This window comes from Cottoperca gobio, chromosome 22 (assembly GCF_900634415.1).
Source record: "Cottoperca gobio chromosome 22, fCotGob3.1, whole genome shotgun sequence".
Lineage (NCBI taxonomy): Eukaryota > Metazoa > Chordata > Actinopteri > Perciformes > Bovichtidae > Cottoperca > Cottoperca gobio.
In genome coordinates, this window is record NC_041376.1 from 18,684,415 (window position 1) to 18,711,199 (window position 26,785).

Sequence of the window (26,785 nt, forward strand, 5' to 3'; positions counted from 1 at the left end):
ACTTAGTGTTTGTATGCATGGACAGTAGTTTGTGTTTTAAAGCGAAGAATGTAATCTCTATACACAGATTCTGCATATGAATGTTGGCGATGGGACAGGATTTGGTATCGGAAGCGTTCTGGTTTGTTTGTAGTCCCATCATGTTTGAGCGGGCTTTGGTTGAATGCAGGTTAACGGTCCACGTGAAAGAGACAAAACCCATCGGCTATCATCTGATGACGATTTAGCCTTTTTTTCTCGGCACTTGCGAAACAATCTGTTCGTAGACGACGTTTCTCAATTTCAACTCTATTTTCAAGTTGCGAATCGGAACCCCAGAAATATTGGCCCTTGCCCCCAGAGGATAAATCATTGTCAGACACAAAGATGCAGTTTCATTGCACTTGTGCCTTTTCTGTAACGCCAAGTTGCAATACAACTTTTGTTAAAAGCCTTCACAAATGTACCATTGTTCATTGATGTGCCGGATGTATAACATCACTGCAGTATATCGAGTCATTTCTGCTGAAGTCAGTTGTTTGCACTGAACGACCACAAACTTCAGTCCGTGGCAGGAATGATCTTGTATGAGTCAATGCAGATGAAATACTTCATTCGAAATGTTTGAATGTTGTCGTGACGATGGGCTGATAGCGTTGTGTATTTTCCAGAAGCAGAGAACCTTTATTGTAACTTTATGAAGTTAAATGTTTACCGGTATACTCATCCTATTGGTTTACGACACGAGCATAATAAATCAAATCCTAAAAGGTTTAGAGTAGACCATCAGTGTACTCCACTTCAAGTTTAAAAAGGCTTTAAGGCTCACAGGTACCCAGTACAACCAACGCCTGGTAAATTAAACCACTTTAGATGTGTTGATCCCCAATCATTTAAAGGACAGACTCGCCCACACAGCTACATAAGAGTCATTTATTACTCCATTAGAAGAAATACAAAGATGGCAGAGAAACTGTGATCACATTAATCCTCTGAAAATAGAAAGAAAGAATGCAGCTCACACCAGGAAAAGCCCCACGTCAAGATGAATGGTGACCGTCGAGAGAAGGGAAACACGAGTTAACGTGCCGCGAGACATCCGGCATGTTTATATTCCTAGATTCACACATTAAGGCTCGATTTGCTACACCAGGGCTATTGAAAACATGAGACATTAAAAAGAGTATTCCTCAAAGCAGGATTAACAAGCTCAGTGCTTCAACGGCTTTGTGCTCTATGCCGTGATTCTCATTCTGGACATCTATGAAGATGCTCTGAGGTTGCATCACAATTCTCCTAGCAACCATGGCTGACGTAATCTACTGAAAACTAACTGCTCTAATAGCCACATTCAGGATATAACCATCGAGTTAGAGTGCTACTGGACACGTCATTATATATTATTGTGATTAAATACCCAGCAGGCTGGTACAAAGCAAGAGTTCAATACATTATTGATTATTTTCCACATGTTCACAATTGGTACAGAAATTATTTCATTTGGAAAATGTTGCTTTTTACTCTTGTGACAAAATCCACCTACCAGCACATAAAAAGCTCACTAATTATTAGTTATTTTTGTTTGTGTAATCCATACAGAAAACTAAGTGTAAAAATGACAAATAACCCACTGTGAAAACAACAGATCGAGACATAATCTGTTAATTAGTGAGCTTTCTGGGAGCTGGGAGGCACATTGTTTTAAGAGGAGTCAAGCCAACCGCTTCCTCCTGCTTCCAGTCTTTATGCTAAGCTAAGCTAAGTGTCTCCTTGTGACATGAGTGGTATTGATCTTCTCATCTAACTCTGTGCAAGAAGTGTTGCCTGAAATCTAAACTAAATCTAAAATAAGTTTTACATTTCTGGAATTTTTGAGACTTGTTGACCCAGTTTCCAGGAACCCTCCCTCTGTCTCTAGTATTGCTGATTCTTCTCAGTCCACCTCTGGGAGATTCATATGAAGTTAGCAGAGGCTGAGAGAAAAGAAGCTTGTTTACTAGTTGGATCTGCCCTGAGCACCACACACACCAAAAGACAACAACTAGCCAGCCAGTAACAACTCTGGGTGACATGACCACAAAGGTCAAAACAGGCCACTAAGCAAAACCATATCTCATAAATATGTTCAGGTTTTTCTTCAGAGGATACAGTTTTCACTAATAAAGCGATCCACGTTTGATATAAGACACATTCAAGTACTTCCATTTAATTTTGAGGAACCGATATTTAATTCAAAGAACAATGAGAGCAACAGTTAAACTGAGCTCTAGGAGTGGTGCTTCTTGTTTGAGATGTGCGTGTGTGTGTGTGTGTGTGTGTGTGTGTGTGTGTGTGTGTGTGTGTGTGTGTGTGTGTGTGTGAGAGAGACCCAGAAGTGCTGGGTGTGTGTGTCTGGCAAGTCCAGTCTTTGGATGCGTTCAAGTCCAGCCTACACTTGGTTGAGGAAATGAGCGCGACCGTTGTCCTCCATGCGGCGGGTGAGGATCTCGCAGCCGGTCTCCGTCACCAGCAGGGTGTGTTCGAACTGAGCAGAGCGCTTCCCGTCTCTGGTCACCGCCGTCCAGCCGTCGGGCCACGTCTCGTCTTGCCAACCACCTGAGACATGACACACAAACACACACGGCTTTGACTGGCGCAGCATTAATTAAACAGAGTTGTAGAAACAGACACTTCTCTGCTGGCACTGACTCACTGGATACCTACCAGGTGAAGAGTGGTTTAAGATTGTAATGAGCTGCTTTAAAGCATGACTGGCTCTGCTTACACATCAGTGAATCAGTGAGCCAGTTAACAGCCTCAGACACTCTCGGTTTGTGAGTTAAAGTGACCACGTTTTCAATACCACACCTGAGGAACTAAGGCAATTACACAAACTTGCTTTAAGACGGTTATATTTGTATTGCTGTATCTCCAAATGTGGTCAGTTAAACTGGAGAATAAAGGGTTCCTTTAAAAAGGTTGACAACTATCACCTACATGTAGAGCCAAATAAACCATTCAAAACACCAATAAATGATCTGGAAAAAGCATTGTGATACAGCTTTAAACTATTTTCCTGACTTATGAAAAGTTGACATTCTTCACAGAACAGATGTTTTACACTGATGTAGTATTTTACCCTCTATTCTTGCTTTTCTGTGTCTTAACTGTGATATGTGTTTAATTAAGGTAAATATTTTATATTTGTATCAATTCAAATAGTTATTAAATCTCTAATTATCATAATTGTATCACAAAAGGCTTCACTCACCTTCACATATCATGGGCTCAATGGTGAACACGTGGCCGGGCTTCATAACTCCAACTGCTTTGTTTTCTGGGGAAATAATGAACAAAGAAATCATCCTGGTGTAGGAGGGCATGTGGGAAATTTAGAAGTGACTTTCATATATTTAAACATGATGGCGTGCATGATGGCAGGCACGCGACTACTCACTGGCATAATGTGGCACATTGGGAGCTGTGTGGAAAAGTCTATGGATACCGTGTCCACAGTAGCTGCGCACAACAGAGAAGCCGTTGGCCTGAGCGTGCTTCTGAATGATGTTACCTAATTCTCTGTAGCGAATGCCAGGCTTCACTGTAATACAAAATATAAAAAAGTAAGCATGAGGGTTATAGGTAGGGCTGCAACGAACAATCATAAAACAATCTTTAAAATGTCTGAGAAACTGGGATGGATGTTTTCAAGGTGATGTCTTTTAATGTCTAACAGTTGTGTCAGTCCAAAACCCAAACTCTGTTTAATATGGTACAAAAAAAGAGAAAAGCAGGAAATATATTATATTAATATCCATATTGAGTGGTGTGAACTGCATTTTTGCATTCAAAGAAAAAACCCATTAAAAAGCAACATTTATGATAAGGACCCTTTACAGAATAGTGACATAAACTTTGTCTTTGTTAGTTTAGCGCCTTGAGATGCTTTTAGCTTTGAAAGGCGCTTTACAAATCCAATGTATTATTATTATTATTATTATTATTATTATTAATAAAAGTTGATATTGAAAGTTAATTCTTCACCTTGTGAACAGGTCAGAAACAGAAGAATACAGTTTCCAAGGTCAAAAATGAACTTTAAATCCCAACATGCTGAAATGTCAGCGCTCTCTGGTGGACAAACAATAATGACGATACCTTGTTTAATAATACAATAATAATTCAATCTGCATTCCTTTACTGAAATGTCTTGTAGGACTGCACAAACGCTACATGGCGTGCAGTGAGGGTGGGGTTACTTTCTCCCTGGTGGTGCAGTATTCTGAATGCACATCAGTAAAAATGAAAGAAAAATCCAGATGAGTTCCTACCAGAGTCGATGGCTTGCATAAGGCATTCATATGTGGTCTGCACCAGTTTCTTTGCTTCTTCCTCCACCTCGCCGATATAGAAGGTTTCATTGAGGTCACCATGGAAACCGTTGTGGTAGACGGTGATGTCCACTGCAGAACAATGAGAGTCATTGTGTTACATGACAATCTACATTCCATTATGTTTAACACAAACAAAGTACTGTAATAAATAACTGCAATCCAAACATAACGCTACGTATGGGTGAACGTGGATATTTATAAAACATCAGCCCATTTACGAGGCCAAGCAAAATGTCTCTTTTTTCAAATTGGCTGATTGAATTGGAATTGCTAGTGGCCATACTGGGACTTTTCCCACTTAAGGAGAAATATAGAGAGTAGTGGATCCGACAGGCACATCCCCACTGGTAAAGGTTGATGAAACCATTTGTCTTGTCGGACCACGCAGTGAGAGATGAGTTGTTGGCAAGTGCTCCATCAGACACTCTGAGGGGAGTGGCGGCTGGAAGACGTCGCCTTAGCAGAAATATTCATAAAGAGGCTAAAATTGGCCAAACTCCCGCTGACACCATTTAAGGATGCTGGTACAACCATTTGTCAAGGAGGAGGAATCGGTTTTTCCCCCTCTCTCTTTAATAAATCATTTTCCAACATCTAAACTTAGTTTAACTGTTTCTAGGACTTGGTTTGAGATGGAGAATATTACATTATGTTACATGAGAAAACATTAGTGGGAAAATGTGGAGGTTTATAAACTGAAAAAGGAAAGATCTAAACTCATTTATTTTCGGTTAATTCCAACAAATAAAACAGATTTAACCGTAAAGCAATCGCAGATATGAGAGAAACAGCTGTTCCCAAAATCATGTAACGTGTAGAGCGGTGAGCATACCGTTGAGGATATCTCCTTCTTGTAATGGTCTTCTGTCTGGGATGCCGTGGCAGATGACTTCATTGACAGACGTGCAGCAGGATTTGGGGAAGTTGTAGTAGTTGAGAGGGGAGGGGTAGCAGTTCCTCGCTGTGCAAGCCTGTTGACAGCATGTTAGCACGTGGGTTATAGAGATGAGAGTATGTGTACACAGATATTCTTTATATTTATATCGTATTGGAATCATAGTGTTCGTGTGATGGCTACTTTGGGTAAGAGAGGACACAACATCCCAGCCTTAATAACGTGCGTGTGTGTGTGTGTGTGTGTGTGTGTGTGTGTATGTGTGTACCAGATGCACAGCATGGTCGATTTCTTCTGTTGTAACACCCACTTTCACCAACAAGGCTGCAATGTCCAGGACTTCTCGTGCCAGCTGCAAATAATATACACGTCAAAACCAAAATATGCATTAAATGGAAACAATGCAAATCATGCAAAGATCATGACGGCAACAACAGTCAGTTGCGTTACCTTGCACACGACCCTCATGCCTTCAATGTCCTCAGGACAAAGGATCTTGATCTGTGACGTCCCCTTCAGGAACTGCTCAGACTCAGATATTCCTGTGTGAAGGAAACACGGACAGACAATTGGCTTCATTCACACGTCGATACACCAGCCGAGCTGATGAGCCTTCTCAAACAGGACTTAGACTTCCAGCAGCTGCTTTGCGATCGACTTTTAGATGCAGCACCAACTTGCACCGTCACAGCCAGATTTACATACTTGAGAGCTGCTCCCTGAAAGTCGCTGAATCAAATCCGCAGGGACTGAGGGGAACAGTGTGTAAAGTCAAAATCAGATTCATATAAAGAAATTCTGATTTGAGTACAGCCCTCACATGGATTTTGTTTTCACATCATAAGTGACAGTTGGCAATTTGTCATTTGGTGGTGAGAAGGTCATTCTGCCATTTTACAATCACATAATAACTGGTGCAATTTCAACCAGTTTGTTTGGTAAGATTAGATAATGTGGATGGTTTATATCAAGACATTGTATGCACTCGTATTATAAACTTTGACCTTGTGTAGCGTCAACAGAGTACATAAATACAACTCCAGACCATGAGTACATGAGGAGATTTATTTTCCTACTGATGAATCAACATCTTACAAAACATTTCAGAAAGGGACTTTAACAATTTCACAAACATATTTAGTATTTTTAGTCGTTTGTTGAATCTGCATACATTCCACCCCTTCAGTACTTAGTAAGACTTTTCTGATTCTGTGTCACAGCTGTGGAACTCTTTGCTTTGAGATTGCTCAAGGCATGTAACGTCGACATCGTCTTTTAAATCCCTCATCAAAACTCATCTTTAACATAAGGCCTTTTTTCTGCTTTATAAATTACAAACATTCTTTTGTTATGGCATACTTTGGACTTAAACCGTACATTTATAACCTACATGAAAGTGTGTTGCGGTGCTACAGTACTATGGACGACTGGCTGCTACAGCATCTGCTCCTGAGCAGAGGGAGACTCTAATGACACTCGCACGGTCGACTCTGAGGAAGAGAGCAGGACTGTTGCTGTTATATGGAGAACAGAAGCACAGGTGTCCGTGCAGTCGGCTTGGCAACACATTAGACTACCTGCAACTTAACTATAAATTAAAAACACAATTGTTTCATAATGTTTGGACTGAAGAGCACATTGGGACAGTCTTTAAAGACATGTTGTTCAAGACACTGGGGTCATCAACAATTCGCTGATCTATAATTTATCAACTTGCAAGATGATTGCCATGAACAGTTGCCTAGCAACAGAGACTTCAGACAGGTTTGTCTACAAGTCAAATACAGTCCTCCTTTTGACCTGCAGAGCCGACGTGCGAGTGAAACAATCAATTACTTACTTACGCTTTGACACAGCTGCTCAGAAAAAAAGAAAGGGATGAGACTCACAGAGTGTGCACATCACAATGTCTCCATAATGGTACGGTCCAATTCCATGTTATTAGAGGTAATATGCATAAAATGTGTGTGTATATATATATATATATATATATATATATATATATATATATATATATATATATATATATATATATATATATATATATATATATATATATATATATATATATATATATTCTTTTTTAAACAATTCCAGATTTGACATCAGCTCAATAAGTTTCATGTAAAAAAAAAAACATTAGCCTGCAACAATTGTGCTTCAGTCCCTGAGAAGGCGTCACAGGAGAATGAAAGGAGACTGTAACCATGACTACCAGAGTGTGGATCTATGCAGTCAGATATCAAGGATGTAGAGGTTGCCATGGTTGCACAAGGAATGACTTTCCCAGAGTAACCGGTGTAAATACGGCAGGTTACAACGTCTGATTAATAACACAGAAGAGATTCGTCAAACTGGTCATAAAAAGGCCGCCAGCAGGTAAACTATACCCGGCAATAAATCTGAAACTATTAGCGGCAAGAAATATGGGAGTGAGATTTTATTGGGTTGTTTAACAGAGAAAATCGATTCCAATTTATGGTTTAAAAGAAATGTCATCAGGTACATGCATAACATTTAATGATTCTTAAACAGAGAAGCTGGGGAATTGCATACAACTATAATGCAGTGTTTCCCCTACCATTGTCTTGGCAGGGCGCTGCGCCCCGCCAACGGAGTCCAGCGCCCTGCCTGAAATTCAAGGTGGTTTTTTTTATTCTCAAAAAAATAAAATAAAAATATTTTTATTTTCATTTACAACTCAGTTTTCACATTGACAGGTGCTCTTTTATTAAATAAACTAAACGCTTATGCTATTGATCTAATTTCTGTCTCCTTCGCTCCGTTTTGCAAAGGGCGGGGCTTCGCAGCTGACACACACACACGTGCGCACACACCTACAGAGCGGAAGAAAGGAGAGAACTAAATAGAAACCTCACCACGCACGCATTCTCCCCGCGCCATGCACACGCACGCAATCCGCCCCCCCGTCGCACGGTGAGCGATACTAGTACTACTAATAATGTAAAATCATTTGTCTTCTTCTCTGTCTTCAGCAGTGCCTACGGACGTACCGGCGCTCAGACTATTCTGCTGTACAGAGTTCTTTAGCCTACAGTGCGAGACATATCGGCTTATCTGTGTATTCATGCTAAATGTTTTATACAGTTACTGTACAACACATGCATGGATGATCGCTTTGTCTGCTATTGTAGCCCAGACAGAATGTGCACTTACATGTCATCCAATCCATGCCAACAATGGCTAACGGTGATGTTGAAGTTATCTAAAAGAAATCTGCAAATCTCAGATGTGTCATTGCACACCGTTCACTCTGCCACTAGGCAAGATATTTGATTGCCTCTCATTCAGGATTGCACAAAAAAAACATCTCCCACCAATATAGCGATGATGCTATACGATATATTGGGAATTTTTATATATATATATTTTTAATAAAATCGATTCACATCATGATAACTATTCTTATCTTCTACGACTATCAATTCAAAAACCCCAAAAATATTATTTTAGTAAAAATGTAAATAAAGAACAGTATGTTAATGAAAGGAAAAGGCAGAACTCAAACACTGCGGCGCAGTGCAGCATCCGGTTGTTCATCCTCAAAGAAGGCAAGCGTTTGGGTGAATTATGGATTCAATGGCGAAGCTTTGCAACACAAAGGTGAAGCGTTCTGTGAATACTTCATACCCCACCACCGACAGACTAACGTCAGCGGAGCACTAATAAAGTGAGACTGGCTGACCAACACACACTGCAGCACTTTTACAAAACTTCAACCAACTCTGGTGGGGGGAAGAAAATAACTCTGCCCTGCGCCAGCACAGCATTTTGGATAACAATAGCTTTACTCTGTACTAACACTGCAGTGTGAATGTCATGGGGAAACCTTGACAGCAGCATAAAAAGGAGCATGAGAGGAATGTAAATTATAGTTTCAGATATTTGCATTTGTTTCCTTTTTTGTTTTTTTTACACAAAAAGGTGTTTCTGGTGATGCCAGGAAGGCTAAGCTTCCAGGTAAACAATGTCAGACTTCATTTGGTGTCGGTATTTAAATAAACAAAGCTACATTTGCAGTATCCTACATTTTACAGTGTCAAAAAATTTGAGTTTCAAAGAAGATACCAAAGTCTCCAAAGAAAACGATGAGCCGATGTGATCAACTGAAGACACATTTCCTTGAGAAAGAGGCATAGTTACCTCTGGGATGATCCGCATAGTCAGGTCTTTGGATGTCACCCGGCACAGGCCTCATGGGAGTCTACACCAGGGGGAAGAGGACAGAAACGTTATGGAATTCACATAAATCAGCACATTGTTAAGAAAACACTCGAAGCCATTTTTTAACATTTCCTGTTCTTCTGCGTTTTCTCTGTCCGTTTCTGTTTTCCCTTAGTGCCGTCCTTCATTCTTTTTAGGAGGCAATTTGGTGTTCCAAAAACACACCGACAGGCATCAGTGTTTTGGATTATTCCACTGTTTCCGATATATAGTGTGGTGTGTAGCAGTGACTGCTTATCATCTCTGATTAAGAGTTAATGTAATGTCCAGAGCCTGAAACCTGTGTGAGTATACAGACATCCTTTCAGCCAACAGAGTGCACAATTGTGTCACAAGGGAGAAGTTAAAATATTAACTTTCTTTTCCCAGTTGCTACCATTGTTGTTAGTGGGAAATAATCAGGAAGATTGTGACACAATGTGCATCAGTTCAGCAACACTGAGTACAACTAATTGGAGGCATAGAGGGTGGCATTTTTTATGCATGTCTGCACTTGAGTCTTCTTTCCATTTTTCATTTAATGAATCACACAATGCACATTACGTTAAATTATAGAGCGGGTTTTTTTAACAGCAACTTACCAGTGGGTAGTAAGGGTGTAGTTTCCCTGTGTAGCGGTAGCCCGGCCATGGGTCTGTGTTGATGTCATTCTCCACACAGTTCTTAGACTCATTCTGGTTCTTGTCCTCCTCTAACAAGACACAGAACAAGGTATCTGAAGCATCTGGCACCACTTTGTTAGTTCAGTCAAGGAATATCAAATGTTCTTGACTTTTGCAACAAGTGCTTATTGTACACCATGTATACTAAAAAGGTTAAATTGTTGGTTTATAAAACCTCAACTGCATCTATCAGTAGCCTACTATTAACAAAAACATGTAACATATTATTTTCTGTGAAAAGGAGTCCACTACAGATGTTAAAGTACAGAAAAGGCAATAATCGGTAATACATACTTGCTTTTTTGTGCAGCAACTTGTGAGAGACCCAGCTCCCTTTGAAACATTCCTGGAAATGAAAACACAGACTTTAAATGGAGATGTACAATAACTGATGCAGTGCAAATTGTACTCAAAAGTACACTTAACTGATGTCTGACAATCACATGCATGGTCGTGCACAACCTATTCAAACCCAAGAAAAAAAAAAACAATCTTACTTAGTTGCACTGTGACAGATATTGCACCTAAGTTATGTCTCTGTATGTATTTTTGACACAATCACTACCATTTAATGCTAAATTCAATGGTGTTTGTGCCTTTATTGGACAGTTAACAGCAGAGACATGAAATATGTATATAAATATAACAGGGTCAGGTTGCTCAGACAAAAATGCAATCACAGCAAAATTCTCTTGGGTCAAATACCATGCCACCACAAGATCATTTAAACGGTCACACGACCATACTATTTATAAAGTTTTTGACTCAGAACATGGCAGAGCCCTTCTGCAGAGAGAGCAAATGCTGTAGATTAATGTTTAATGCTTTATTGGCAGAGACCTTTTCCAATGTAGTGTCTGCAAGAAGACATTGCCCAAAGCAGCATCCCCAAACTGTATCAATAGGATATCAACTCTTACATGTCATACACATGATTTATTACAAGCCTTAGTATTGAAGTGAAAGACAACTGCAATCAAAATGGTTCTGTCAGTACTAAGAGTTGTCATACTGCTCAAAAAAGTCCTGCTCAGGTGAACATGTGAGGGTTTCAGCCAAGTATAAGGTTCCGTTGACAAAGAAACACATTTTTTAACTGACAGATTTGTGAAAGGGGTTTGGTCTTGGAGAGAAAGTACCAGGGTGAGTCACGCAACAGTAACTGTGGCACTTCACAAGCCATCATTATTTGCAGTCTACTGCTAGATTATTACTATATATTATTATATCCTACACACTCTACATTATTTCATACAGTTCGCGTTGTCTTTGGGATTTTCATTATGAGCAGGGACGCTATATCACTCAATGGAGCTAATCAGCCAATAGTTAGCTAGCTAAACGTTTACCCTCGGCCTACAGTGAAGGTACGGATATAGCATCAATTACAATCGCTGACTGTATTCATCCACTGTAATCTGTGTAACATGTCACAGCCAGAAGGTATCCATTACCGTTAAGCAAAAACGTTATTAGCAGTTAACGAAGCACCTAACGTTACACATGTCTACCTAGCTTGACAGTTAACGTTAGCAGCCTCGTGATAAGACAGAGGGCCTAGTTGTGTGGCTACAGCCGACGTTTAAACCGAACAAGCCCAAAAAGCAGGAGTACCTGTGAACAGAAATAGGAGCCTTGAATACCAAGCTTGATACATGTGGGACACTGAAGTTTGGCGTCCTCGCTGCAGCCCTCTGTCTCACACTCCCTTCTAGCCTCGGTGCTCGCCATGCCTTCGTCTGCAGGAGGGGTGGAGTCGCGGAGAAGCAGCCAGCCAGCGAAGGCACACAGCGCATGTCCGCAGCGGAGCCGTCACGTTGCACAGTTCGGTCCAATGAACAGAAACTTTCCCAACAGAGATTTGTAAGATGGCGACCGCCGAACCGGTGAGCACTTTCTCCAAAGAACATATGAAAACGTTTGGGGGGCTTCTTGCTTTAGTTACAGGGCGAATTCACATGTAAAGTGTATGTATAACTGTGAACATTAGTTTTCAAAAGGAAATTGATAGTTGTTACAATTACACGTGCGTTTTGGACTAGTTTTTCAAGTTTGTCTTCTGTGCCACGACCCTAAGCGTAAAAGAGGAACGCTTGTGTGTGGAGATCTCCCAACTTTAAGGCTGACGTTACAGCTAACCGACGGCACGTTCACCTTTGCGAAGAGAACCACACCAAGTTCCGTTACAAAATGAGTTCGCTATTATTTAGGTTAACCGCAAAAGTACCTGAGTAACAATTATTCAAGACGGGTATGATTATTATGAAATATTATTAAATTCGGCGTGTAATATAGGCCACCAAATACAAAAAACTTTAGCAGTTTGTTTTTGTAGCTACAATTTCAACTGTCAAAATGGGCTGACAGTGCTCCCGGCTGACCTCTACGATGCAACGTTTGCCACTTTAGTAACTTGCTGAGGTTAATGTTAACTTGGCTAACGCTAGATGATGAACAGCTAGAATGGCAGTTTGAAGTTTTTTTTCTTTTTCTATAAATGCACACTATCTAGTATATAAAATGTTTGCCGAATTCAAGACTGGTTCAACATTGTCGGTTGTAAGGTTATGTGATAGCGGATACTTTGTACCAAGCGAGAAAGTAACGTTAGCGTAACTTAAACTGGCAGATATGTCAACGTTATTTGAATGGAAATTGTGTGATGTTCTTTTTGATGATCAAAAAACATCTTGGGAATGAATACAACCGTACATAACAATGAAGTTAACACTTTTCCGAAGTTACTTGCCACCAGAAGTGAGTAATGTTAGCAGTAAAGTTACCCTTAGTTAGCCAAACTCTAGCTTCCCATAGCGCTGAAATGTGTAACAGATGTTCATATCGGGTTTCACTAGTAAACGCTTACGTCATGGATTTAAAATGTTTAAAATTATTAAAATGTATTCGGGAGATAACTAATATATTTTGAGCTGAAAAATAAATTAAAAAGCAACACTATTGTTTTGTCAGGTTGACTTTTTCTAAATTTTGACTTGTATTTAAAAGTACCACCATCTAGCTGCCGTGGCTGAAGGCTTCACTTATGTAATCAACAACTGGAAAGTTGTTGCTCAAGAGATTAGATGTCATGTTGCGGTTACTGGAGAATTTCCACCAGTTAGACACACACAGTGGAATGTATGATTTTGCACTGGGACTAGAAATCGAGTGCCAAGGCTACTTCCCATGTATCTCACCTCTACCAAACTGCTTTTTAGGAAACCAGCCCAAGTCCAACCCAGCTTGATGAAGATGGAGCTGAGGAGACTGGACAAGAGATTGTGAACCCAGAGTCCTACATCAAACACCCCCTCCAGAACAGGTTAGGCTCTGTAATTTAACATGATAAATTATGAAAAGCATTAGACTACACATTTAGCAGGTATAATGCCCAATGATCACTCTCTAAATCAGTACACTCATATTCACTGTGTGACATCAAATAATCAACTAGTGTCAGTGCTGCAGGACTTACTGCAAGCGGAAACAAACGCAATATTTAATTTTGTTTTTCCGTTCAATCGAACAGAAGTTTTTTATAATTAAAAAAATAATGTCTTTTGGGTTTTGTACTGTTGATGTTTGAAGACATCATCTTGGGCTTTCAGAATTTGTCATGGATATGTTTCACACGTTTTTGGATTTAAATTAAAATAATAATTAATTAAAGAAAGTATTGACAGATTAATTGTAAATATAATAATAGTTAGTTTTAGCTGTATTCTCTGCTATGACTTGCCAGATGAATTGAATTGAATTGATTGACAAGGTGGGTCAGAATGTAATTATAAAGAACTTTCACTTTTGAGGCAAAATAGAGAAACCCCATATATTGGTCCTGTTCAGGTACACCAGTATTTGATCACCAACTGGTTGTACTGGGCTGCTCCCAGATGTGAGTGTGTGCAACTGTATAAATGTGAAGCTGGAAAAATGTATACATAACTAAATTCAAAGAAAGATCCTTGTTCCACCCAACATGCAGACAACACAGTCTGCCTAAAAGCGAGACATGAATTGACCATTCCCCAAAAACAGTGAACGCTGTGTTAACCAGGAGGAAGCTGAACAATTTAAATTATAAAATTATAAAAACATGTAACCTGGGCAAAAATCAATTTTCAAATGTATAAGTAAAGTTATGTGAAAATAATTATAAATGACTAATTATAAATATCAGGTTTTGATAATTTCTTTAATTCTGGGTTTGTTTTTGCAGCCATTTATATAAGAATATATGGTATGATAATAATATAATGCTTTATAATATGGTGGTTAGCAGTGTTACTCATGGCCCCGGTCCAGTCTGTGTATTTTCATGTTCTTCATGTGTCTACGTGGATTTTGTCTGTCTGCTGAATGAGAGACTTTATTTCCCCACAGTAAGACTTTGATTGTCTGTGATGGTCTGGTGACCTGTCCAAAGTTCTTCAGCGCTCTCCTCTCAATCGGTACTCTGATACATTCCAACTCCCTTATGTGCTGAATACAAACAGGCAGCAATTGAATATTTTCATATATATTTAAATTCCACAGGGATATTTATGTCCAAAAGGGTCAAAAAGAAAAAGAAAATCACTTTGAAAGCCAGTCGGCTAAAGAAAAATATGGACTGAAACCACTTGACTGTGAGCTTTGAAATGCATCGATGGCATTCTAATGCCAAATATTGCCAAAAATTGACCATTAAAATGACAAAGAATTTGTTTAGATAAACACAATTTGTCTACATGCATGATGCTGCTTATTTCTTTATAGGGTCATTTGTGCATGAGGCTATCCCAGCATGCATTAGAAGGCCAAGAAACACCCTGTAGAGGTCCATCTAATAGATTATACAATATATGCCGCCTCAGATTATTGCCTATAATCAAACATTTAAATATTTTACCAGACAAGTGAACAAGAATACATAAATGTGCCATAAACTGAAGCCTGCCGACTGCTGGGTTGTCCTATTTGCTCCTCAGACGTTCTGTTATGCATATACAATGCCACTCAAGGGAATTACATTTGTATCATTATTCCATTTCCTTGCATTTGTTTGGACTGTCCTCTCATTTAAAAACATGACCTACTGACGGACTTACTGCTTTAATAGCTTTATAATAGTGTCAACAGCCAGAGCTTTCTTTATCATTCCTCAAACCAAAGAGCTTCGGTCAGTTCGGCCACAAGAGGCTTCAGCGTCCACACAAGTATGACACAGCGTTCACAATTAATTGACCAAGACAGCGATGACATGATTTACTGAACAGTTTGTGTCTGCTGCATTCATACGTCCATACGTTTGCTCTGAAGCTCAGCGGCTTTTGGTTACTTTTGTTTACCTCATGTTTAATGAGGGGCTTGTTACAATTATGCAAATTATTTTTTTGTTTTCGCCCCAAACAGCTGGTCCCTGTGGTTCTTCAAGAATGATAAGAGCAAAACATGGCAGGCCAACCTGAGACTCATCTCTAAATTTGACACAGTTGAAGATTTCTGGGCGTAAGCAGCAATAAATCTCAAAAGTCTTTTTGTTTTCCTGTACTTCTGTGGAGTAAAATATCACGACAGTTTTGAAATACTGTACGATCAGCATGTTTTGGTAATGCTATGCTTTTTATTTCAGTCTCTACAACCATATCCAGCTGTCAAGTAACCTCATGTCAGGCTGCGATTACTCCCTTTTTAAGGTTTGTTTGATTTATCTACCATTTATGTAACTGTGCAGTGATCAAATACAGATTAAAGTAAACCAGCATTTAGAATACTTTTGCATTTGAATATCGTCTCTGGTGCTGAGATGAGTTACAGCGGTGTCCATAACTGCTGTGTTTTGTGTTCAGCAGTATGTACGAGGACAGCCGTGTTTTCCCCCTATTTCTGATCAATGAAACTAAAAGAACCATAGAAAAGGCCACATTTACATCACAAGACACTATATTTTGCAAACTAACCAACAACAGCAACATTTAATTTCAAAGTGATATCCTCGTGAGAAAAATGGAATAAAAACGTTTTATCACCAGTTTACCAATAAAGCTAGAGCTTGCTAGATTTTAACAGCAACAGAATCAAGTAAAGCTCCCGCAAATAGAAAAATACCTGATTTAAATTGTCAATACAAAGGGGGGGGGGGCTGTCGGAGCAAAAGTCAGGGGCATCTAGGAGCGCGATTAATCTGCGTTAATATTTTTAACGTGTTATTTTTTCTGTGATTAATTAATCAAAGTTAACTCGTTAATTCGACAGCCCTAGTTACAACATGGAGCTTTTTACAAAACCCTGCTGTGTGAGTCAGAATGTTGAGGCTAAACTTGTGTCAAAGGGCATAAATGTAACTTGGGGGAAAAAGACTTTAACCAAATCTTAAACCATCACTGGACACATGTTGAGCTCCAGCTACCCTTTTTAGTTTGAATCACATTTTAAGAATTTCTGCTGGGATTATTGAAGAGTTGAAGAAGATCTATTTCTTGCAGGCAGTGTTAAAACCTTATTATGAAAGGCTGTTTTTTTGTGCAGTGGTTTGGAATGTGTATTGACAATTTGAACCATTGCTGCAGGACGGCATTGAACCCATGTGGGAGGACGAGAGGAACAAGCGTGGCGGGCGCTGGCTGATGACACTCAACAAGCAGCAGAGGAGATTAGACCTGGACCGCTTCTGGCTGGAAACTGTAGGTTTGGCTGTAGCTGCTGTGCTTTGTGTTCTGTTCAGTGTTGTGACACTATTACTCATTTCCTGAACCTCTAGAACATTTATTACCTACATACCACTCTATCATTATATTTGTCACAATGCTGACACGGCTGATGATTATATCTACTGGGAGCTTCAGATGTAGAGACTCTACTATGACTTGACTGTATGCTGAGCTGATGATAAGGGGTCACAACACAGTCAAATGAGAAAAGCTGAAAATTGGCTTACTTGCTGCTAAGTCTGCAGTCCACGCAGTGTTGTGGTGAGCTCTCTTTCTGCTCTAAAGGTCACTGACAGTGATACAGACTTCTAGCAAGCTCTGACTCGTCAGTGAGCAGACAGCACTGACTTCACTGTTAATACCATAAGCACTGGTCTTCCTGGGCTGAAAGAGGTAACTTTGTTTTTCAATGACATCCACACTACATGTTTTACCATATGTTGGAAACAAACATATGTAATTGATCGTCGACAGTTTCAACAGTGGTTCAGATGTTGTCAGTTGTCATCGAGGGTGATGCTTTGCTCTGGTCCAGGACCTGCAGAGATATCTGCCTGAACTTCGCAGATCTGATCATAAAATGTGTTGCAGGAAGAATGTTGCAAATTCAAACTCATCGGAAAGTCTTCTTGGCGACCTGTAAACTGGGAAAAATCCACTTCAGGAGTGCTGCTGAGCCGTGTTGCACTCAGTGCTGCCTCTGGTGGACAGAATCTGTATTGTAGTAATACTAGTGATTAAAACCATAAAAATTCACATACTAACATACTATTCATACGAAGCATAAGGTAAAATTGAGTGCTTGTCAACTGCATAGAATGTGGATTTTGTGTACGCGAGGAATGCTCTGATGCATGCTACATTAGGATTTCTGAGCATGTGACGTGAGCTTACTGGACATATTCAACCGCCCCAAAATACATTGCGGCTCTTCAGACTTCCCCATGGCAGACTGCGAGGCAAACAGTTTTCAAATACTTTACCATTGGATAAAATAATTACAAATGATGGCGAGATCACTCGTATAATGTATTGTAGAAAAAATATTTAGCACTAAAATATTGAATCACTTTCATTTGCCATAAAATATTACTGGAAAGGAAGATCTGGATCTGGCAGGTGATGCTGATCATCGTCAGTCTCAGTCCTGTGCAGGGCTTTTATTTTCTGGTCTAGGCTTTAGATCAGTCATGCTGATTAGTTTGCTTTAATAGTACATATTGTGTGTTGAAATGATGTTTCGGTCATCATCAGAATGCTGAAGTGAGTTTGTTCCTTACTATATTTAAATAGAAATGTACCAAAACAAAAGATATTCAAATATTATTCCTGAAATTAAATTCAAATGTATTTTTTTATGTTTGTTACTGGATAATGTAACAATGTCACTGTAAAATGCAACTATATCATACAGTGCCCTCCAAAACTATTGGAACAGCGAGGACAATTCCTTTATTTTTGCTGTACACTGAAAACAATTGAGTTTGACATCAAAAGATGAATATGAGAAACAAAGATCAGTCTTTCAGCTTCTATTTCCAGGTGTTTACATCTAGGTCTGATAAACAACTTAGAAGATAGCACCTTTTATTTGAACCCACCCATTTTTCAAGTGAGCAAAAGTATTGGAACATGTGACTGACAGGTGTTTTTCGTTGCCCAGGTGTGTCCTGTACATTGATAATTCAAACAATAAATAGCACTTAATGTCTACTCTCAGTTTCAGCTTTGGGTTTTCCTGTACATACTGCATTTATAGTGTTAAAGGTGTAACCAACATGAAGACCAGAGAGCTGTCTATGGGAGAAAAGCAAGCAATTTTGAAACTGAGAGAAGATGGAAAATTAATCAGAGCCAATGCACAAACATTGACCATAGCCAGTACAACCATTTAGAGCAGGGGTGGGCAATTAATTTTTACAAGGGGCCACATGAGAAACCCGAGCTGTGTTGGAGGGCCGAATCAACAATAAATTGAACTTAATTCTGCTCAATATTAATTTTCTCCCATTGTAAAAAGCAGTACATTATATATGTTGTTTAGTTGTTACTGGTAATCAAAAGAATAAAGATATTCTCTTCCAATAAATATATGAAATTGTGGAGTGGGTCAAATATGAAAATACTCCTAGAGAAGTAATAAACAGTAAAAACAATCATTACATCAGTATTCTTCACAAACCAATACTGAAAAGGTGTTTTACAGGATGTAAAGATAAGCAATTAATCAACTTTATACAAAAAGCAATAAGTGCTTTTGATGTTTTTCAGTTCACTTTACTTCAATCCAGTCTGTCTTGAGCTTGAACAAGTGCACTGAAATGTGGTTGAATGTCTGAGGTGGATATGCGCAGGACAGCTGACAGGTGATCATCAGTGATAGAGGATCTGTATCTGGATTTGTTGAACTTCATCACTGAGAATGTCTGTTCACATATGTAGGTAGATCCAAAGAGGACTAGAATCTTCTGAGCATGTCTCCTCATGTGTGGAAAGTTCTCCTCTTTCAGGAAAGAGTACAACTCAGGCAGTGAGACTGACCTAAAGTGCTCTGACAGAAGTGTGTCAGACTGCAGGTCAATGAGTTCAAGCTGAACATCACTGGGTGCATCATCCACATTGCATGTAAATGGGGGATAATCATGTGCATTTCATTCTCAACTGTTTTAAAGTCTTGAAATCGCCTCCAAAACTCACTGACATTTAGTTAATTCATTAGTGCAGTCACATCTACAGCAAAACCAAGGTCTGCCATCCAGTCTGCATCTGAAAGCTGTGGGACGTCTTTTCCTTTCTTCACACAGAAGTCTTGACTCTCTTCTCTCAGACACTCTTTGCCCAGGCTGAGCACCTGACAGCGGCGTGGTAGCCTATGTCACGATGTTCAGTCTCATTTTCCTCCAAAGGTGCAACAAACTGTCTGTGATTCAATGCTCTTGCCCTGATGAAGTTAACTATTTTAGTTACAACATCAACAACATGGTTAATGTTTAGAACTGACTTACACAACACTTCCTAATGTATAATACAATGCAAAAATACCCATTTCTGTTCAGGGTTCATTTCTGTCACTTTATACTGCATTCTCTTCAAAAGTCCAACATTTCCCCGTCAGATTTGGACAACCATCCGTTGTCACGCCTGCCAGCTTGTCCCAATTCAGTCCCAACTTGTCCACACGTGCATTTACCTCCGTGAACAAATCACTCCCATGTCTTCTTGAAAACGCGGCATTCTGTCTCAATCTTTCTTATTTTGGCGTCAGCGGACATTTTGAGGTCTAGCCGGCCAGCATCCCTTGTAGCTGTTCACGCGTGTATACGTAAATAAAGAAAAACGGCACCCTTTTCAAAATAATAGCAACACAGTTAGAAAGTTATTTACACCATGCACGCAATACAATGGTGTTGCTTTTATTTTGAAAAGGGTGCTGTAAAAAAAATAAAATAATATATATATATATATATATATATATATATATATATATATATATATATATATATATATATATATATATATATATATATATATATATATATATATATATATATATATATATATATATATATATATGCTTTTTCATATCTGTTATAATAGGGCCGGATGTGGCCCACGGGCCGTACAATGCCCAGGTCTGATTTAGAATGTCCTGAAGAAGAAAGAAACCACTGGTGTACTGAGCAACAGACGTTGAACTGGTAGACCAAGGAAAACATCAGCAGTTGATGACAGAAACATTGTGAGAACTGTAAAGAACCAAAGTACAGAGGCTACACCAGAAGATGCAAACCACTCATTAGCAATAAGATCAGGAAGGCCAGATTAGAATTTGCCAAAAAGTAGACAAGGCTCAAAATTTCTTGGACAAAGTTTTATGGACTAACGAGACAAAGATGAACCTTTGCCAAAGTGATGGAAAGGCTAACGCGTGGAGAAAGAAGGGATCTGCTCATGATCCCAAACACAAGCTCACCTGTGAAACACGGTGGAGGTAATGTCATGGCTGGGGCTCGCATTGCTTCTTCTGGGACGGGCTCATTGATCTTCTTTGTAGTCTAGGACCTGGCTTAGACATGTATGCACATAATTTAGGAGAGGATAACTCAACTGTTATAGACTAATATGACCCCAAGGAACAACTTGGGATGTGTGCCAAATTCACTATACAGGGCGAACAGCCTGAAAATGACCACACCCCTTTTTAAATGACCACGCCTCTTTTCTATCAGAAGTGCTGCTTCCAACATAGCTGTATCTTCTAAACCATAGGAGCTACAGATTTTCTAAGGTGCTCAAAATGTTCAGAATAGCCATGACATGTTTAGGGGGTGTCATAGAAGAGTGTCAAATTTTATAATTGAATATTTTAAGAGAAAATGGCTAAAACCGTTAGGTCAACTTATTACCATACAACGACCTACATACAGGAATTGCCATATTTATTTATTATCTTAAACTTTCCGGGCTTAGAACATGTTCTAACTTTGTGTCATCCATGAACGGACAATTTGGAATTTTAACAAAACAAGGGATTTTTTTTAAAGAAAGAAAGCCAGCATTTGATTAATATAAAGACATTCTATTTTCAATCATACAATTATCAATGGAATGTTAACTTAAAGTGAAAATTACAAAACAAAACGTATTACCTTAGTAGCCAGCTTAGCCCCTTTCGGGACTGTAGGTATACGGCCGCCCTCCGTATCTACAGGATTAGGGTTAGATGAAGATACGGAGGGTGGCCATATACCGACAGTCCCGAAAGGGGCTAGTAGCCAGCAGTGTATCTAGAGAGCTTAAATGTTTCAAAGATCAGCAGGGAAATTGCCCAACGGTCAACAATACAACTTTTAACACCACACTATTACAGTTTATGTGTCATCTACATGTGTCATGGGTCAGGAACATGAAGAGTAACACAACAGAGTCCAGGTATGAGGATGATGAGCAGTTTTCAATCAGTGATGGGGTTTTTACAACAATTACCTCCCTTGCATTTGCAGTACTTGCAGCAATGGATCCCAGTTACCCGGCAGGGACACCCATTCTTGCGCGCACACTTGCCGTATGTACAGGGATCTGGCAGGCCTTCAGCTTTTGAGATCACAATCTCAGGGTCTAATAAGCTGCCCCTTCTTACAAAACCATAGCATTCACAGCTGCTGTTGGTAATAGCTTCTATGGATATGATTCCTTGCATTAGTTGATGTGCAAGTGATTCTCTCAAAGTCCATCTTGAGGCCACTGCTATCAAATGCAGAAATACGCAGGTCGTCAAACGTATCCAGGTCTGTAGATGGTTTGAGACACTTGACCAAGAATGTTTCTGCCATCTGCATTGCGGTTTCTGTTAGCTTTGGACAGTCGAAATGCAGGATCAGAGAGGAATTTCCAGGTTTGCGGACAGCATTCAGGGCTGCAAGTTTAGTCGATATCTTGCTGGTTATATCGCACCCAGTCAGCGCATGGAGTGCACACATCCCACGTTGCTCCTTGGGGTCATATTAGTCATACAGTTGAGTTATCCTCTCCTAAATTATGTGCATACAGGACTGTCTCAGAAAATTAGAATATTGTGATAAAGTTCTTTATTTTCTGTAATGCAATTAAAAAAAACAAAAATGTCATACATTCTGGATTCATTACAAATCAACTGAAATATTGCAAGCCTTTTATTATTTTAATATTGCTGATTATGGCTTACAGCTTAAGAAAACTCAAAAATCCTATCTCAAAAAATTAGAATAGTTCCTCAGACCAAGTAAAAAAAAAGGATTTATAACAGCAAAACAAAATCAAACATTTGAAAATGTCCATTAATGCACTCAGTACTTGGTTGGGAATCCTTTTGCACGGATTACTGCATCAATGCGGCGTGGCATGGAGGCAATCAGCCTGTGGCATTGCTGAGGTGTTATGGATGCCCAGGATGCTTCAATAGCGGCCTTTAGCTCATTAGCATTGTTGGGTCTGGTGTCTTTCAGCTTCTTCTTCACAATACCCCACATATTCTCTATGGGGTTCAGGTCAGGGGAATTGGCAGGCCAATCGAGGACAGTAATGCCATGGTCAGTACACCAGTTACTGGTGGTTTTGGCACTGTGGGCAGGTGCCAGATCATGCTGGAAAATGAATTCCTCCAATCTCCATAGAGCTTTTCAGCAGACGGAAGCATGTAGTGCTCTAAAATCTCTTGGTACACAGCTGCATTTACTCTGGGCTTGATGAAACACAGTGGACCAACACCAGCAGCTGACATGGCTCCCCAAACCATCGCTGACTGTGGGAACTTCACACTGGATTTCAAGCAACTTGGATTTTGCTCCTCTCCAGCCTTTCTCCAGACTCTGGCGCCTTGACTTCCAAATGAAATACAAAACTTGCTTTCGTCTGAAAAGAGGACTTTGGACCACTCTGCAACTGTCCAGTGCTTCTTTTCCATAGCCCAAGTCAGACGCTTCTTCCGTTGTCTTGAGTTCAGAAGTGGCTTGACCATGGGAATACGGCTATTGTAGCCCATTTCCCGGACACGTCTGTGAACAGTGGCTTTTGATACCTGGACTCCAGCTTCAGTCCACTGTCTTTGAAGCTCCCCCAAATTCTGGAAGCGACTCTTCTTCACAATGCTGTTAAGGCTGCGGTCATCTCTCTTGGTTGTGCAGCGTTTCCTGCCACATTTCCCCCTTCCAACAGACTTTTTGTGGATGTGCTTTGAAACTGCACTCTGTGCACAGCTTGCTCTTTGAGAAATTTCTTTTTGTGTCTTACCCTCCTGATGGAGGGTGTCAATGATGGTCCTCTGGACAGCAGTCAGATCAGCAGTCTTCCCCATACTTGTGATTTAGTTTACTGAACCAAGCTGAGTGTTTTTCAAGGCTCAGGAAACCCTTGCAGGTGTTTCGAGTTAATTAGACGATTCAAGTGATTCGTTGAACACCCTACTAGTATACTTTTTCATGATATTCTAATATTTAGAGATAGGATATTTGAGTTTTCTTAAGCTGTATGCCATAATCAGCAATATTAAAATAATAAAAGGCTTGCAATATTTCAGTTGATTTGTAATGAATCCAGAATGTATGACATTTTTGTTTTTTTAATTGCATTACAGAAAATAAAGAACTTTATCACAATATTCTAATTTTCTGAGACAGTCCTGTACATGTCTAAGCCAGGTCCTCGAGTATTGATAATACAACACATGATGGCAGCAGCAACATGAACTCAGAAGTCTACAGAAACATTTTATCTGCCAACTTAAAGAGAGATGCAACCAAACTAATCGGGAGATCCTTCATCATGCAGCAAGACAATGACCCAAAACACACTGCCAAAACAACCAGGGAGTTCACCAGGGGAAAGAAGTGGAAGGTTTTACACTGGCCAAGTCAATCTCCAGACTGAAACCCTATTGAGCATTTTACCTGCTAAAGAGGAGACTGAAGGGAGAAACCCCCGAAACAAACAAAAACTGAAAGAGGCTGCAGTGAAAGCCTGGAAAGGCATCACAAAAGAAGAATGCAAAGGTTTGGTGATGTCAATGGGTGGCAGGCTTGAGGCAGTTATTGCAAGCAAAGGATTTGCAACTAAATATTAGGTATTATTCACTTTTCACACTATTTTAAGTCTCCGTTCCTATACTTTTGCTCACCTAAAGATTTGGTGTTACGTTAAAAACGATGCTATCCTTCTAAGTTGTTTATCAGACCTAGATGTAAACACCTGGAAATAGAAGCTGAAAGACTGATCTTTGTTTTTCATATTCATCTTTTGATGTCAAACTCAATTGTTTTCAGTGTACAGCAAAAATAAAGGAATTGGCCTCGCTGTTCCAATAGTTTTGAAGGGGACTGTATGTGACTGCCTTACTGCTCTTAAAAGAGTTGTGACAACATCCCTCCACATCCTTTCACCAGCTCCTGTGCTTAGTCGGAGAGGCCTTTGACGACCACAGCGATCAGGTTTGCGGAGCCGTCGTCAACATCCGCACAAAAGGAGATAAAATAGCCGTGTGGACAGCGGACTATGAGAACCGGGATGCTGTAACACACATAGGGTGAGGCGTGTCTTCAGTGTCTTAAGTTTTCACATTCATACCTACAGGTGATACCATTGTCTGCTGTCTGCTCTTATGCTCTCTGCTGTCTGCCACCAGGAGAGTTTACAAGGAGCGCTTGGGGATTCCCATGAAGATGACTATCGGCTATCAATCTCACGCAGACACAGCTACCAAAAGCGGTTCAACCACCAAGAACAAATTTGTCGTTTAAGAAATGCCCTATGTGCCTCTTTTGTTTTCTTGTCTTATTTGTTGTTGGTTCATACGTTTACTTTGCTGCAAAGACTCTGCTGAATGCAATCTGGAAGAAAAAAAAATCCAATCCATGACTACGTACCAAATGTTTCCATAACCTGCCCAGGACTTGAACCAAATGGAGAAAAAAACAACATGGAAAACAAGAACATGAATCTTCCAAAACACTAACAATGACAGGTATTAATAGTTGTTGAGATGCAGACTCTACTAAATAAATGTTCTTGATTTCTTTTTCTTTTTTTTTTAATGCCAGGGAAACCTGAAATGCGGGGGAAAGAGTATATTTGTCTCCCCTACTACAGCATTGTTGCTTTGCTGTAACCCTTAATGCCATTAAAGCCTTTTAATTTATTAATAATCTGCCTGCATATCATTAGATTGTTAGATTTTTTTTTTTTTCTTGAACTGCTGCACGTAATCAATCTTTTAAAAGTATTTCATGACTCATATTCATTTTTGAGTGTTAATATAATTAAAACATTGGTTTTGCAATTATTAGTTGTTAAATTGTGTGATTCTTCTTTGCAAGCTGTAATTGGTACATTCTTTGTTATACATTATTTGCTTTTTGACTTGTGCAGCGTTGTAGGAATTGACTTTGACGTGCTGAGGTGGTTTATAGAAGACCACACGATAGGGTCCCGACCCCTGGTCTACTGTATACAATTAGAAAAGGACTAAAAGAGACACAATCAATCTCAACAGGAAACAGGAAAGTCCCTTCTTCAGCTTCCAAGTAGCTTAGGTTTCACCGTTTGCGTTAGTGAAAGTACCAACCTGCCCAGCTCCACCCCATCGTCCCCAGATCCCTTGAAATGTCAGTATAAAAAGAACTCTGAAAGAAAAGGTTACTTTGGGCAACATTGGCTTCCCATCTCAGTTCATTGCCACCTTTAAAAATGTCACATCATCATGACAAATGTCATCACAATCTCAAGGATGGGCATTCTTTAAGCCAGCAGGCAAAGCTTCTACAACTAGATCCTTGTTGATCTGATGAAGCGTTAAGTGACAGTCGAAGCTTCATTAGGTTCTTGTTGAAGTTATGGAATGCTTGTGCAAGTAACCTTTAAAGGCCAGCTGATCTATCATGTAAGATCCTTTGCAAGCATGCATTCAAATGATAAACTCAGTAGTAAAGGAAGATTTATGTTTATAGCACCTTTTAGAGCTGATATCAAAGTACCTAAAAATACAAGCAATATGAGGGTGCACAAATCAAGTCCAAAAGTGAATGATGCAAACTCCAACACACCAACTCAAATAATAACTGTAGTTAACCTCCGAAAAACCATGTGGTGGGAGTCGACAAGTTACACGCTCTTAAGTTCTACATGAATAAAATAGCAAAAAATAAATCCGTTGAGATTTTACAGTATGTTGTTTGAAGTGTAAATATTTAAAACTATGAGACATATCTAATAACTCATCTGCTTCGCTATGTGTCTCATACTTTGTGACGGCTCTTCATTTGCAGAATGTGTGTATATAATGGATTCATCTGTTTAGTGAGCGTCATGAAATGTGCATACAGTGAACTCTACATCCAGCTAAAACTCATGCAGTCTAACACACCAGCCCTCCAATGACTTAATGAAGCCTATTCATAAAGGCTATGTTCA

At 39.6% G+C, this 26,785-nt stretch overlaps 2 protein-coding genes across 5 annotated transcripts; one reads left to right on the forward strand and one right to left on the reverse strand.

Moving 5' to 3' along the window:
* Positions 1-892: 892 nt before the first annotated feature.
* metap1 (methionyl aminopeptidase 1) lies at positions 893-11,916 on the reverse strand. Of its 3 annotated transcripts, XR_003834350.1 has the most exons (13): positions 11,769-11,916; positions 10,581-10,616; positions 10,449-10,500; positions 10,074-10,183; positions 9,412-9,472; positions 5,698-5,789; positions 5,516-5,599; positions 5,185-5,323; positions 4,290-4,421; positions 3,416-3,559; positions 3,230-3,295; positions 2,340-2,574; positions 893-2,309 (listed from the first exon to the last, which is right to left on the reverse strand). XR_003834350.1 is itself a non-coding variant. In XM_029459978.1 (12 exons), exons 1-12 carry the CDS (start codon positions 11,883-11,885, stop codon positions 2,408-2,410), a joined length of 1,200 nt encoding a protein of 399 aa, XP_029315838.1. In that variant the 5' UTR covers positions 11,886-11,916; the 3' UTR covers positions 893-2,407. The 3 variants fall into 3 exon arrangements, 2 of the variants coding, with proteins under 2 accessions (XP_029315838.1, XP_029315839.1); XM_029459978.1 differs by having other exon boundaries at positions 893-2,574; XM_029459979.1 differs by lacking the exon at positions 10,581-10,616 and having other exon boundaries at positions 893-2,574.
* Positions 11,887-25,658, forward strand: eif4eb (eukaryotic translation initiation factor 4eb). 2 transcript variants are annotated; one of them, XM_029459981.1, is made up of 7 exons: positions 11,887-12,040; positions 13,373-13,476; positions 15,549-15,644; positions 15,769-15,832; positions 16,706-16,819; positions 24,763-24,902; positions 25,002-25,658. In XM_029459981.1, the coding sequence occupies exons 1-7, from the start codon at positions 12,023-12,025 to the stop codon at positions 25,114-25,116; spliced, it is 651 nt and encodes a 216-aa protein (XP_029315841.1). In that variant the 5' UTR covers positions 11,887-12,022; the 3' UTR covers positions 25,117-25,658. The 2 variants fall into 2 exon arrangements, with proteins under 2 accessions (XP_029315841.1, XP_029315840.1); XM_029459980.1 differs by lacking the exon at positions 11,887-12,040 and adding an exon at positions 12,802-12,911.
* Positions 25,659-26,785: the final 1,127 nt, after the last annotated feature.